Source organism: Coptis chinensis, chromosome 7 (assembly GCF_015680905.1).
Source record: "Coptis chinensis isolate HL-2020 chromosome 7, ASM1568090v1, whole genome shotgun sequence".
NCBI lineage: Eukaryota > Viridiplantae > Streptophyta > Magnoliopsida > Ranunculales > Ranunculaceae > Coptis > Coptis chinensis.
In genome coordinates, this window is record NC_141462.1 from 13,472,632 (window position 1) to 13,489,040 (window position 16,409).

General features: G+C 36.7%; 1 protein-coding gene across 1 annotated transcript; it reads left to right on the top strand.

The window, feature by feature from the left end:
• The first annotated feature begins 856 nt into the window (after positions 1-856).
• LOC147486129 (purine permease 3-like) lies at positions 857-2,561 on the top strand. The gene is made up of 2 exons (XM_086570028.1): positions 857-1,920; positions 2,023-2,561. The coding sequence occupies exons 1-2, from the start codon at positions 1,159-1,161 to the stop codon at positions 2,341-2,343; spliced, it is 1,083 nt and encodes a 360-aa protein (XP_086426154.1). The 5' UTR covers positions 857-1,158; the 3' UTR covers positions 2,344-2,561.
• Positions 2,562-16,409: the final 13,848 nt, after the last annotated feature.

The window sequence follows — 16,409 nt, forward strand, 5'->3', positions numbered from 1 at the left end:
AACCAATTCGTCACACGCAATTTTGAGTTTTAGTTTTTCAACAATTAAACTACATTTCAACGCACAGTCAGTAGTAGATACTATGCAATCTTGGAAATTAAGTAAACCATATGCCTAGTTCCTTCCTTAAACAACAATTTTATTGAGCGTTAAAATGAAAGAATATCTTTGTAAGATGGTTCTAGCTCATATCTGAAATTGAGATTAGTAAATTTATAGATATGCAGTAGTAGACCATAATCTGTATTAGAACCGTAGTTCGGGGATTTTAGAATTATTGGAATTCTAGAAATTTGAAAAACCGAAATTCATAATATATTGACGTATATCATATTATGATTTTAACTAATTTTGGAATCATCAATATTTCGACCCTAAATATTTTGACCCTGAATTGTTTTTTCCAATTTTTTTGAAAAAATAGAAATATCTAGCGGAATTTCGATATTCCGTTGGGAAGTGTGAACACTAATTAGAACCTTATTATAATATATGTCCTACTTTAGTGCCTAGTAACATTAGTTTGCATTGCAATACACACGGTGGTTTGCATTGTAAATTTGCAATACACACGGACACGTATCTCTACAATGATTAAGACTTTTGACATATGAATAAGTAGGTCCAAATAGTAGGTCAAATAAGTGAGTTGGTCTAGCATTAGTGCCTAGTAAATGTATAGGGACTTAATTGTCTTACATATTGGTTTTGTTACAACATTCTCGCATATTGTTACTTGTTACAGAAAATAATAATGTGATATAGATGGCAAGGAAAGTATTCTAGACAAAATTATTATTCTAACTGACTGAGAACTTTGCTGTTAGAAAATATATGGCTTCGTCAAAACAATACTGCCGCACCTGTTTTCCAATACACTATTATGGTCCCTTTCCCATTATTTCAAACCTTACGTAAGGAAGCTTGAATAATGAATAACAATCCCTTCTACTTACTGCTATAAAAGCCAACCAAATCTCACGTACAAATCCAACAACACTACCTTAAATTGTAGCTACACCTTAAGTTAACCTTGCAAAGAAGAACAAGAGGGGGAGGGGGAGGAAGAGGGAAAGAGATAATAGCATTATTATCTCTTTCATCTCAAGTGCTACAAAGACAGTGTGTTCAATCTAATTAAAGCTTTGAAGGGAAAACATGGCACTGAACAACATAGATGGAATTGAAAATGGTGTCCAAGAAATTCAAGTGAACAAACAATCTGGTAAGAGTTCCAGAATGTTGTTCATAGCGAAATGGTGGCTTCTGTTTGTAAATATTGCATGTTGTGCCGTGGGCACAATTGGAGGTCCATTACTACTTAGGCTGTACTTCTTGCATGGTGGTACTAGAAAATGGATTCCTGGTTGGTTGCAAACTGTTGGCTTCCCAATACATCTTATTCCCATTGCAGTCCTTTATTCACGACGAACTCCGGGTGTTAAGTTCATGGCTTCCCCTAAACTCTTATTATGCGCTGCAGTAATAGGAGTCTTTGGTGGGCTTGACAATTTTATGTACTCACTTGGCTTGTCATACCTTCCTGTCTCAACATCTTCACTTCTTCTTGCAACCCAACTTGCTTTTACAGCATTCTTTTCCTTCATTATAGCCCGACAGAAGTTCACTCCTTTTTCAATCAATGCGGTGGTCCTGATGACTTTGGGTGCAATTATGCTTGGGTTAAGGAGCAACGGTGATCGTCCACAAGGTGTGACTAGTGCCGAGTACATGTTGGGCTTTATACTTACTATCGCTGCTGCGGGATTACTTGGATTCATTTTACCCGTCACAGAAGTCACTTACGCTAAAGCTACCAAATCCATCACTTATTCCATTGTATTGCAGTTCCAATTTTGCACAGCTCTGTTTTCCACAATCTTTTGTAGCATTGGGATGCTTATAAACAAGGATTTTCAGGTAAAAATTAATAATGAAATAGTTATAACAACTCAATTGGTTTTATTGATTTTAACAACCATCTCTAACAGATTTTGCTGTTATTTATTGAATTTGTTTCAGGCAATACCAAGGGAAGCAAGTCAATTTGGATTGGGCCAACAGAAGTATTACTTTCTTTTAGCATCAAGTGCACTTGTTTGGCAACTGATGTTCCTAGGAATCATGGGAACCATCTTTTGTACCAATTCTCTTTTTGCCGGAATCATGAATGCAACACTACTACCTTTAACACAGGTTGCTGGAGTGATTGTATTCAAAGAGAAGTTTACGGGTGAGAAGGGTATGGCATTGACTCTAAGTATTTGGGGATTCGCCTCCTACTTCTATGGAGCCTACAGAGACAACAAGAAGCAGACACATAAAGAACCCGAGGACAAATGAATAAACATTTAGAGTTGATACACACTTTAATTAGTAAATTACGGCAGTGTGACTATATATGTACTGATAGTGTGACTATAATAATAATTATTCTTGCCATGGAAAAATTATCATCATTTAATTATTCTTGCCAGGAGCTGCTATATTTTCTAGTTGTGGCTTTGTAACTTACGAAGGTGATTAAATGATGATAATGAAAAATTAGGTCTTCTTTTAAATTCCTTCTTAATTTATCAATCTCTCGTGTCGTGACCGACTATATGTTTGAGTATCACGTCCAATGTAAGTGTAACATTTTTCCTCTAGATCGATTACAAATCTTTAGTGCGAAAAAAATTATCAATCTCTCCTAATATGTTATATTGGAATTTCAAATTGCATGACTTCAGATCATTGAATACCATTTCCCAAGGCATCAGTTAAGGTTTTCACGATATATATATCTGCCTAGAGGGCGGCACCATGTAGGCATGTAGCGTGAGAGAGTAGTTATTTTCTAACCTTTTCTAATTGGGAGACTAGAAATCTAGAATTAAGTTTTGCCAGTTAGCAGATCTTAAGGTTAGTCGGTTTCGTGATTACTATGGAAAATGCTAAGAGAGTTTCAAGCACATGTATAGAATTGAGAATTGATTTGGTTGGATTCTTTAAAAATACCAATAAGAAAATATTTATTTATACATTATTTTCATGTATTACAAAGAAGTAAATTCGAAATTTGAATATACAAACTATACAAGGATATAACCTACAATTAAGGAACCTAAAATCAAAGAAATCCTACGATATTCTCTCCATACAACTATTCCATATGTGGAGATAAAATCTATCCTAACTAAGAATCTATAAGTATAGAAACTCTTGATATGTGGGATATGGTATGTTGCATAGATATGCACATACAATATCTTTAGACTCCCCCTCAAGTTGGAGTAGGTGTTGAGAGATCAACGACACCCAACTTGCTAGATAGGCGTTGAAAGGCCTCAGCTCCAAGTGGTTTGGTAAATATGTCAGTAACTTGGTCACGGGACCGAATGTAGCAAGGTTCTATCAAGCCAAAGGTGATTTTCTCACGAACAAAATGACAATCAAGTTCGATATGTTTTGTTCGTTCGTGAAATACAGGATTTTCTGCTATGTGAATAGTAGCTTGACTGTCGCAGTGAACTGAAATCGGTTGCGGTTTATGCCAAGATTAGTGAGGAGAGATTTGAGCCATTGTAATTCACATGATAGAGTAGCGAGGGCACGGTATTCAGCTTCAGCTGAAAACCGAGATACTGTGGGTTGCTTCTTGGTTTTCCAAGAGATTGGACTATACCCAGCATTGCGAAATAACCTGTGGTGGAACGACGGGTAGTTGGGCAACTCGCCCAATCAGAATCAGTATATCCACTAAGGTGGAGTGAACTTGATGCGGATAAGAGTATGTCTTTGCCAACAGAACCCTTGAGATAACGAAGAATGCGATTGGCAGCATCAAGATGAACGGTATGAGGGGTTTGCATGAATTGACTTAATGTGTTGACAGCATACTGAATGTCTGGTCGTGTCACAATGAGATAAAGAAGTCGCCTTATTAAGCGATGATAAGATGTTGGATCAACAAGAGGTTCTCCATCAGTAGAACGTAACTGGAGTTGTTGTTCCATTGGAAAACTACTGACTCGTGCTCCAGTCATTCCAGCATCTTTTAAAATATCAAGTGTATATTTTCGTTGGCATAGAAAAATTCCACGTTTTGAGCTAGAAACTTCAATGCCTAGAAAATATTGTAATTTACCAAGATCCTTTATGAAGAATGATTTTTCTAGAAATAATTTGAGATTGGAAATTGCATCATTATTATTTCCAGTGATGATTATGCGTCAACATAAATAAGAACAAAAAGAGATATATTTCCCTTAATGTATGTGAAGAGACTATAGTCTGCAATGGATTGAGTGAATCCCTTTCTAATGAGTGTCGAGGAGAATTTAGAGAACCATTGTCGAGAAGCCTGTTTAAGACCATATAAGGGTTTGTTTAGTTTGCAAACGCTGGTCTCCCCCTTACTAGAGAACCCGAGAGGTAATTTCATGTACACTTCTTCATTAAGATCTCCTTGAAGAAATGCGTTGTTGACATCTAGTTGATAAAGATACCAACCCTTGATGGCTGCAATAGAGAGAAGAAGATGAACTGTCACTAACTTTGCAATAGGTGCAACGTATCATGATAGTCGATACCCTGAATTTGGGTATATCCTTTTGCAACTAGTCGTGCTTTGAATCTTTCAATGGAACCGTCAGAGCGGTATTTGATTTTAAAATCCATTTACAACCTATTGCTTGTTTTTCAGCTGGTAAAATGCACAAAGACCAAGTGTTATTATCTTCTAAACCTTTGATTTCTGTAGCCATGGCGGCACGCCATTCTGGAATTTTCATTGCTTGAGTAAAAGAGGTTGGTTCCTCTTTAGTTAAAATGTTTGTGAGAAACACACGATGGTGTTGTTTAAAATGAGAAAGAGAGAAATAATTTGTAATGGGAAAATTTGTTGCACATGATGTAGATGAACAAACATAATCTCCTTACTTAATAGGAGGGTGTCGAACTCGTGGAGGAAGAGTAACATCAATCATGGGAGATGTTGGTGTTGGTTCATCATCTGTGGAAGCTTGATCAATTATGGGAGATGTTGGTGTTGGTTCATCTGTAGAAGCTTGAGAGTTTGAGGAGGACGATTTGGAAATAAGAGAACCGAGTGAAGTATTTTGTTGAGGTAACTCAGGTGTAATAGAACTGAGTGGAGAAGGACTTTGTGATAATGGAAGATCATATGATGTGTCATCAAGTATTGGTTTGACAAACACATGTGAATCCACGGATTTGGTGGGGATGCCTGATAAGGGAATTTGTCCTCGTAAAAAATAACATCACGAGATGTATATATTTTACGGGTTGTGATATCATAGATGCGATAACCTTTTTGGCCATATGGATATCCTAGGAAAATGCCTGGTTTGGCACGTGCATCAAATTTATTTTTGATATTCATGTTCTTGCTGAAACATAAGTATCCCAAAACTCGCAAAGATGAGTAAAAAGGAGGAGCACCAAACAAAATTTGGTGTGGAGTTTTGGGACCTAGGATAGGAGTAGACATTTTATTTATTAAATATGCAGCTGTTAATATGCATTCTCTCCAAAATTCTAAAGGCAGATGCACTTGGAATCTGAGAGCGCGGGCTACATCAAGAAGATGGCGATGTTTTCGCTCAACAATTCCATTTTGTTAAGGGGTCGCAACGCAACTACATTGGTGTATTATGCCATTTAGTTGAAACCATGATTGAAGAGGTGTGGATAAAAATTCGGTTCCATTATCTGACCGAAATTTTTGGAGTTGGGAGAGAAAAGTATCACCACCTCTAGAATGAATATTATTGATTTTTTTATTGAACTGCATATTTACAAGATTAAAAAAATAAAGTCGTAATTTCATGGTTTCTGATTTTGCTTTCATTAAATAAATCCAAGTGCAACATGAATAATCATCTACTATAGTGAGAAAAAAATGATCACCACTATGAGAGGGCATAGAGAATGGCCCCCAAATATCACAGTGAATTAATTCAAAAGGATTAGTACTAGAAGTAATACTTTTATTAAAAGGTAAACGAGTTTGCTTTGCTAGTGGGCAAACATTACAAGAACATTCAAAATCAGATTTAATTGGTTCAAATGTTTTAACTAAAAATTTAAAACGAGACATAGATGGGTGACCAAGGCGCCAATGCCAAAGATCAAACTTGTTTCTGCCAAGAACAAAGAATGCAGAAGCTTTATTTAGATAATATAGGCCATCTCGAGAATCACCCCGACCAATCTATTTCAAAGTCCGTTGGTCCTAAAATATACATTGAGATGGTGAGAAAATAACATCACAACTAAGAGACTGTGTTAGTTGAGATATTGATAAAAGATTAAATTTGAAAGAAGGTATGTGAAATATGTTCTCAAATATAAGAGTTGGTGAAAAGACAACAATACCAATGTGATGTACTAATGAGTGAGTTCCATTTGGCAATTGAAGTGAAAAATTCTTTGGTGCAATGATATATGATTTAAATAAAGCTAGATTAAAACAAATATGATTAGATGCTCCTAAGTCAATAATCCATGACGAAGAGGAAAAAGGAAGAATCGAACCTGCTAGATTTGCCATGGGCATTGCAGATTCGTCATTTGACACCATGGTGAGGAGATGACTATACTGTTCAGTTGTCAATGGTGGAGGGGATGACCCTGGGGCTGGTGGAGGTGGTACAACGGCAATCACATTTTCTTTGGTTTTAGGAGGATATCCATGAATCTTGTAGCAGGTGCTTTTGGTGTGTCCATGTTTGTTGCAATGTTCACAAAAAGGTCTAGCCCTTTTTGTAGAGTGATAGGAAGGACGAGAGTCATATTGACGCACATGGAGAGCAGCGGAATCAATAGAAGGAACCATAACAACATTTGTTTCTTGTTGTTTCTCTTCTTGGCGGACTAGAGAATAGATCCGTTAGATAGTTAGAAATGGATCCATTAAAAGTATTTGACTGCGGATAGTAGAGAAGCGATCATGAAGTCCTTGGAGGAACTCCATTGCACGATCTTAATGGTAATGTTCAATGATGGTCTTACCATAACCACAAACACATGGGGGAACAGTAACAATTAATAGAGTTAAGTTCATCCCATAAAGATTTTAATTGAGTAAAGTAAACCAATACAGTAAAACCGTCCTATTTGAGAGCAGAGATTAATTGCTTGAGTTGATAAATCTTTGGTGAGTTTGATTGTGAGAAGCGTTCCTTAAGATCTTCCCATATTTCTACAGCAGTTTCGGCATAAAGAATGCTATGACGAATATCCACCGACACAGAATTCAATATCCAACTACTAATAAGGTCATCACATCGAGCCCAATTCGGGACATCTTTCTCTTCAGACGGTTTCTTGAGTGTGCCATCAACAAAGCCAAGCTTATTTTTTTTCTCGCAAGGCCATGCTAATAGCACGAGATCAAGTGCCATAGTTGTCACCGGAGAGGACTAGAGAGACCAAAACCGCCGTTGGATTATCAGAATGATGCATGGAAAAAGGGTCCAAAATCGAGTTTGTATTGGGGATTACGGAAGTGGAACTTGGAGGGGAAGGTGAAGCCATTTATTTTTATTTATTTATTTTTGTTAGAAATCTGATACCATATAGAATTGAGAATTGATTTGGTTGGCTTCCTTAAGAAGACCAAGAAGAAACTATTTATTTATAGATCATTTACATGTATTACAAGGAAGTAAATTCGAAATTTGAATATACAACTATACAACGATATAACCTACAATCAAGGAACCTAACATCAAGGAAATCCTACATTATTCTCTCCATACAACTATTACATATGTGGAGATAAAATCTATCCTAACTAAGAATCTATAAGTATAGAAACTCTTGATATGTGGGATATGGTATGTTGCATAGATATGCACATACAATATCTTTAGATAAAGTTGTAGGAGATTGATGAGTCAATTGCCAGGAAGGCTAGTCTTGAGAGGATGACAAGCGAGATTTAGTGGAGAAAGTTCAAGGCTACCTTCTCTTGAGCTATCGGTGTCTTCGAAGGTTCAACGACAAAGTTCAAGTGCTCCCCACTTCCCTCACTCTCACTAGACATTACTGTAATAATCAACTAAGCTTTTTCTTATTCATGGTGTTACAAAATTTCACTCTTTCTCTCTCTTTGTTACAAATAATAAAATGCAGAGTTTCTCTTTCCTAAAAGTGTTGTGTCTCATGATTTTTGTTTGAGCTCCCCTTCGATCTCCAACACACTTACCTTTTTTAGAGTTGTTTCCACATGTGCTTTATCCAATAGTTTTGTGTCATGTGTCCATCCCTTTCCCTTCTCTTTTACCTACAACTTATATGAATATTTTGGCACTATTGGCGATATTGTATTAGACAATGATTGAAATAATGTGCAATATCGTTAGTGTACAATATTTGCCCACCACAATTACTTTCACACCCTTTATATATTTTGATCATGCCTAAACTCCACTTTTATTACGAATTATTATTGTTGGGTCGCCGTCATGATCCTAATAGTCACTAGACAATTGAACTTACACCTGCACCTTCTTTGGATCATTTCTACTTAGTCTTCTTTGAACCATTTTTTCCTTTGCCTATATAGTTGGAATTAGCTTCACCTTTCTAGTCTTTTAAACCATTTTTTCCTTTGCCTATATAGTTGGAATTAGCTTTGCCTTTTCTAGTCTTTTAACGTAGGCCAGTTTTGCAACTCATCAACCTCTATTAGCCCAATTTGCTTACACGGCTCCCTAAAAAATGTATGCACCTCATTAACCACTTTTCCCCACCATAAGCGGGCATTTGGATGTACACATGGATGCCGACTATCTGATAAAAGTGGGATTGCAGTCTCAGTGTCTCACCTACCTACGCACAACCCTATTAACTCTCATGACAAAGGCATCCAAGCATTCCTTAACCGACGCAATTGGCTGTTGATTCAATGGCATACCCTAGTCGAAGCCTAATTGCATAGAAAAACGATTTGGATGGTACCCTAAACTGTTGAACTTTGAAGGATCTAGAATCAAGCACTTGAGCTATATATATTATGAGGGAGTAATACTCACATCCAATGAATATCAAGCACGTGTCCAGCACAAACATGAATGCAGATCGACCCTCGATCCTCGTCCTCATAGCTTGCTTCATAGCGACTCAACCAGGGTAATCGATTTGACTAATCTGTAGTCAACCAACCCGGAAGTCTTCGTCACACGAGCTCTCTTCATAGTACTTGCTACACACGAACGACCTCTCATGGTAGCGATCTCCCAGACTCTCACTCATCTCAACGGTCAGTAACGTATGTCTTTATTACTACCATCAAGACTGGAGCTTCAGGCACACTTCGTAATAACTCACCATCATGGCTCGGGAGTGACCTGAAGACCTGGATCTGACCTGACGCGTGAGAGCAAGAGGCGCAACCCCTTGCCTATATAAAGAGGATGGGGAACTACATCTGACCTGATCCAAGTCCCCTCCACTAGCGAGAGAACTTGATACGTAGGCAGTTCGTCCACACAAACTTGGTCAAACCTAATCAACCATTCTATCTCCTCCAAATTACCTACACTTGTAAGGTTAGACGAAATATAACCTTTACATTGGCGACGTCTGTGGATCAAATTTTTTGAAAATTCATTTACTCAAAATTTATATTTCTTCCAACTATCTTCCTAGAATCGCCAATTTTCAAGCCAACGAAGCATGGACAACCTCCAAGATCAACTGAAGGCTATGACTACCCAGATGGAAGCCATGAACGACAGCATCACCCAGCTCCGACAGGAGAACACCCCTCTCAAAGCCCAGGTCGAATCCCAGAACCCGAACGGGGTTACCGCTGAGGACTGGATCAATGAAGTCAACCAACAGATTAACAGCAGATCCCAGTGAATCGAGCAGAGCACTGGGAAGAAGGACGCCACTCAGGTCGTCCACAAGATGCTGAAAACATACCGGGCATCACCTTTCACATTCGAAGTACTCAATAAATCCTCCCCTCAGGATTTCATTCAGCATCGGTTCTCAATGTACAATGACAGCATGTGCCCTGGTCAGCACGGAGCTCGCTACATTCAGAGCCCTACACTCTACAATGCGTAGGAGTTCGACCACCTGAAATGTCGCTTGTTCCCCGCAAGCTTAAAAGACAGAGCTCTCGACTGGTTCTACTCGCTAGGACCAAACTCAATTGATAGCTTCGAAAAGCTCACTAACCAGTACGTTCACAACTAACAGACGTAAGACAGCCGACCTCAATTCACTCTTCCAATTGTCTCAGAAGAGTGACAAACCAATTCGCACCTTCCTGGGATGTTTCAAGACAGAGCTACTGTCCATGGAGAGTGATAACCCGTAAAACCTCAACTAGATTACTCTAACTTTATTCTTACGGCATCAATTATTTATTTCCTACTCTCACATATATATTCATTCAATATATAGTACGAAATCGTTCTACTCTTAACTGTCTAGACTTAAACGAATTCAATTAATCAAACACAAGGAAACAATGGTGAGAACAATGAGAGTAGTGTTGTGATTTATTTAAACTAAAACTAATTATAAATTAAACTAATTTAACTAAGCAATTAAAAGGTGAATTTAATGAATTAGAAGCACATAGAGGGGGGAAATTCCACCATGCAATTCGATTGGCTATTAGTTAGTCATCGAATCGAATATTGATCCCTAGTGAATACCAAGTCCTCTCGAATCAAGGTTCCACTAGCATGAGAGTTTAGCTCCACTACAAATCTCTTTGATGGTGGCTCTAAACTCTAGTTCATCATTATGAGGTTTATCTCTAAACACTCATAATAATGAACTTGAAATTCTATTCTAAATAACAACTATTCTAACAAGCAATCATCATCATATGACTTCTTTAACCTCATCTAATAGAGTTTTTAGCCTAGTTTTATTGGATTTATTGACAATAAACAATAATATGAAGACATAATTAAATTAAACTAAACTTGATTAAAATAAACTTGAAATAAACTTGATTAAATGAATAGAACAAATAGTCTAAGAATCAACATGAATTAAAACTGAAATTATAACTAATGTAGAACTAAGATTATGAATAACTAATTATAAATTTAAGACAAACTAAATCTACGAATTCAATATTGAATTAGAAACTAAAACTTGAAATACAAACTAATTATTGATTCTAAAAACTAAATCTTGTTATATATACTAATTTGATGCTAATTAACTAGATCTAAAACTAACTATTGGATCTAGACTAAGTAAAGCTAATTAAAAACTAAGTAACTTCAGATCTAAGCTTTTTGTCTCTTGATATGGGGAGACAAGATCCACAAATTCATGCATGGGTTGAGGAGCCATGTTTTGGGCCGGAAAATCGAGCCCAAAACCTCATTACTTCAGTCCACAAAGGGGTTTTCAGCTAGAAATGACTTCAACAGCCTTTTCGTCCACTTTTGCTCATCTGATTGGGTCAAGGCTTATACCATTGGTAAGATTTTTCCGAGCCGGTCGTTTTGACATAAGGTAGGTCCAATTCTGAGGTATGAGTCCAAAGAGACGGCCTTCGGAAGTTCTGCTGACTTTTGTGCGCTGTTTATGCCCACGTTGACTTTGACTTTTCAGCTTTGACCGGGCTTTAAAAAGGCTTTTTCTCCTTGAATCATGGCCTTTTATCATAGAACTTCTTAGCAACCAACCTTTGCTCTTTTATCTCGCAAAAGGGGAGCATTTCTGCACATATTCGACTTCAATGCCTAAAATACATAAAAACACGATAACAATACTAACTCTTACTTATTAATCACATAATTGGTCTAAAAGTAATATTGTTAAGGGGTTAAAACTACAGTTTTGGGCTTTTATCAAACCACCCCCAAACAGCATTTTGCTTGTCCTCAAGCAAATATGAGAAATTAGAATAAGTGGCCAAAAATAGAGTTCTAACTAATCTCGTTTCGCCGAGTACGATTGCATTGACCATATACAACAAGGCCTTAAACTACTTGGAATTCCCTAGTGGACGAGTTATAGCCTCATGAGAGTTTTCTAGTGAAGGTACTCACAAACTTCATCTATACTACAACGACTAAGAAATAAAACTATTGTTTCCTTATTTATGTCTCAATGATCTATACATCTCACTATTATTTAAACAAGAATGATCATTCAAAAACTTAAAATAATACATGCATAATAATCAAATTATCATAAGGTAAACAACTATACAATGAACTATGATATGAAATACAATGGCAGGTCCGTTTCTAAAACTTTTGGGTAGCGTGCCTAAGTAGGTTCTCACAAGGACTGTGGCAAAAAACATAACACTCTAATTTTTCCACTCAAGTTTGCTAACTCCAGTGTGCAATGGGCACACGTTTCCTCATAATCTCAATGACAATCTAAGGAAGCTGAGGTTGGTCAAACACATCTATCACTTACTATCACACCAACCTATTCCCAATTGAGCTAGATGTCTTTATTAGGTGATACGGGGTGTAGGTATTGGTTAAAGAAGGAAGGAAATGGATATTCAAAAAGACAAGTCTGAGACAATAGGGTCTTCATATTATGTAACTAGAGAAAACCTTATTCTTTTGCTTCTACACTTTGTTTCCATCCTTAGCTTTTTTATTTTGGCTTTTTGACTCATTTTATTCTATTTTTGGAGTTTTTATTTTATTTTATTTTTCTTTTCTTTGGATGGAATCTTCTTTTTTTTTTTCTGAAGCAACTAACTAATTTTTGTTTACACAGGTTTTTCTCTTCTCTTTTCTTCACTCATCCTATTTCTCAGACTTATCCAAATAGGTAGGCTAATTATTTTTTTATTTTGTTTTATTGGGTAAATGATTTTTGGTTTGTGAAAAGGCTAATGAAAGGCTCAGTGGGGCGACTAGCAGATAATAAATTTCATATAGGTGTGAATTTCTGACTATATCGATCCAAAGAGGGCCTAAATTTTCGCTTAGGATATGGTATGGTGATCAAGCAAGTGGATGTGTAATTTTTCTACTTGGAATTTACTTCTCCCTTGTGGCATCACTCAGATATTTCACTTTTATAAGGCTTTTAGGCTAGATGCTCACAGGATATGTATTAAGTACTCTAACCTAGGTCTCAGAAAAATACTGCCAAGTACAATCAAAGATGCTCATACAAGATGTTCATGAAAAGATGCAATAACTATTACCTATATATTAATCTATGTTTCAAAAATTAAATCCTAATTTAAGTACTACGTGAGATTTCTAGACTAATATCATCATGGAGAAGGGAACAATACTATTATCACTAAGTGCCTAGTATAAACGATATTTATGATTTTTAATTTTTTATAAAGAAAAGTGCATAATTTACATCCTAAAAGTGCCTAATATTTGCAAATGTTTTTATCCCACCCCCAAACAATCGAACACTTTGTCCTCAAAGTGTAAAGAGATAAGAAAAGAATTTACCATAGAAACATGGCAAAATTGGCAAAGACTGCAAATGTAAATATTGTAAAGATGATATGATAACATGAAGCACAATTAAATTGTTACGTCTTAACTAACACAAACTCTACCGAGTAAACATGACAGCAAAGGGTGGCAAAAGATTTGAAATGAAATACCAAAATACGCCACCCCCAAACAAAATTGGAAAACTCTTTTTAAGTTTAAAATTTTTTGTTCGGCCTATACTCCAGAAAGTTGGTATTGTATAAAAACTTGGGTCCTTTAAAGTCAGATTCCCTAGACTTAATGTGATATATATATATATTAACATGCAGTTTTCCATATATCAATAATCTAAATAATTGTAGATCTTTCCATAAATAGTTAACACGGAATGCACCATCAAACAGAATTAAGCACCAAGATTTCCTATAGCATGGCTTAGTAGAATGGGAGTGAATTCTGATGGATCTAGAACCTAATCGAGCATAAAGTTTCTTCTTTTTCTTTAAATGAAAAAGTGTCCAAGTGAATGATCGTGAAAAAATGGATGGTTGTGGAAGATATGTAGGGTATGGATAAGTTTTAGATTGAAGGAATGGAAAAAATGAGTGCGTGGTTTTAGCATAAAACTTATTGGTGGCATGGGTTGGTATTAGCACACATCTGAAAATGAAGGTATCAAGTGGCTCTTTAGGTAGTTCTTGAGAGGGTGAATCATCAAAGGCTATTAGAAACTCGTTGAATTCCTCATCTAGGTTGTTCGCATCCATATAATTATGGTATTTGTCTCCATCTTTGAGGAATTCATCTATCTCGTCTATTGTGAGGTTTACTCCATCTCTTGTAGTGTCGGAAGGCAGGGTGGAATTTTTTTTTCGCTAGTTCAGTTATGTTAAAGGAGTTAAAATTGTGATCTTTGTCTTTTTCCATAAGATGGGTATCTACTAGTGTAGGGACGAGATCGTCGGAAGCACTAATGTGATATACAAAACTCTCAATAGACTTAACTTCACCTTCTACAGGAAAACCTAGTTGTCTCTGCTTTTGTCTAAACATGTTAACTTCCACAGAAAGATTTCCAAAAGAAAGAGTCATTGAGCCATCCCGGCAATTGATTTGGGCATTGGCGGTTGCCAAGAAAGGATGCCCTAAGATGATGGGAATAGAATCATGAGCAGCTTCTGTGTCGAGAATAAGAAAGTCAACGGGGTAGTAAAAATCTTGGACTTTAATGAGAATGTTTTCAACTATGCCTTTGGGATACTTAATAGAACGATCGGCTAACTGCAAAGTCATTTTAGTTGGTTGAAGTTTTCTTAGACCTAATTGTTTATATAAATAAAAAGGGAGTAAGTTAACACTCGCCCCCAGGTCTAATAAAGCAGTTGTTATGAAGGTATCACCTAAGGTGCATTGTACAGTAGGACGACCAGGGCCCTTATACTTAACAATTCCATTATGTTCAGATAAAGAGGGATATTGTTCAGTTAAGAATGCTTCGTGGGGTATGTTGGTTTTTCTCTTCTTGGTGCACAACTCTTTTAGAAACTTAGCGTGTTCAGGTAGACTTTTTATAGCATCTAGAAAAGGTAGGTTTATAGTTAGATTTTTAAACACTTCCATAATCTCATCAAAATTCTCGTCTTTTTTAGACACAATTAGTCTCTGGGGATACGGTGGTTTATCTCTATTTTTAGCATAAGGGTCAACAGTATTATTAGTCTTTGTTTTATCTTTAGCCATTTTCCACCTAGGTGTCCATATTGGAACCTCTACAGGTGTAGGGTCTTCAATTTCTATTATTGGGTCTTGTAATGTTTTCTCTTTTGGTTGTGGTTTAACTGGTACTTCTACAGTTGTAGGGTTTTTAGTTTCTATTATAGTATTTGGTATGCTATCATTTTTAGTTTGCGGGTGATCTTTAGGCATAGTCACTTGGTTATCAACTACTCTCCCTAAACGAAGGGTAGTGACTGCTTGTAGGTCCCCTGGGGTTATATTACCATTATATTGAATACTTTTTATTTCGAAGGCGATGTTTGTTGACTTAGGATTAGGCACTGCTTGACCTGGAAACACGCATGTTTGGTTATTATTTTGGTTAGGAGACATGCCAATAACTTTTTGGCACAAAGACTGCATCATTTGCATAATTTGTTTCATCATATTAGAGTTTTGATCATGCTGATCTTTCATCAAGTTGGAGTTTTGTTGCATAATTTGATTTTGTTTTTCCAACAAGGTTACTACTACTACTTCTGTAGATGGTTGAACTGGAATTAAGGCTTGTTGAGCGTTCATGTCTTGATGTTGATAGTTCTGGGTCATGGGTACTAAACCTCTATTCTAGTTACCTAAGTTTCCTTGTCCTTGATGTTGAGTTAACTGGTTAAAGTGTGATGGTTGTGCATAGACAAGAGAGATAATAGAAGTCGGAATGCTCAAGACTAAAACAGACATTACAATGAATAGAGTTAATCTTCATGACTGGAGTGGGTTGTTGTTGAACAGATAGGGCATCTACCTTTTTAGTGAGGGCATCGATAAATGTTTTAAGCTCAGGATCATTTTTAACCTCAAAAGAAGAAGGAGTGGAGCGGGAAGATTCGTTACCTCCCCAATTGTTGTTCCTCTTAGATTGATATTCTAAGAATTTATAAGCCTCCAAGGCTCCTTTACTAAGAAAACTACCCCCAGTCATGATATCTAGAACCTCCTTATGACGATGTAAAAGCCCCTTGAAGAAGGCACGAACAAGCGTGTCTTTCGCAAGATTATGATGCGGGCATTCAATGAGAAGATCAGTGAAATGATTTCAGGCCTCTAAAAAGGATTCATGAAGATTTTGGCGAAAGAAATGAATCTTTTGAAGCATTTCATCTGTCTTCAGTGGTGGGTAAAACTGTTCCATGAACAATTAAACAAGATTAGCCCATGAGTCCACAGAGTTTGGCGTTTGGGCAGTTAACCAAGACGCCGCCTTGT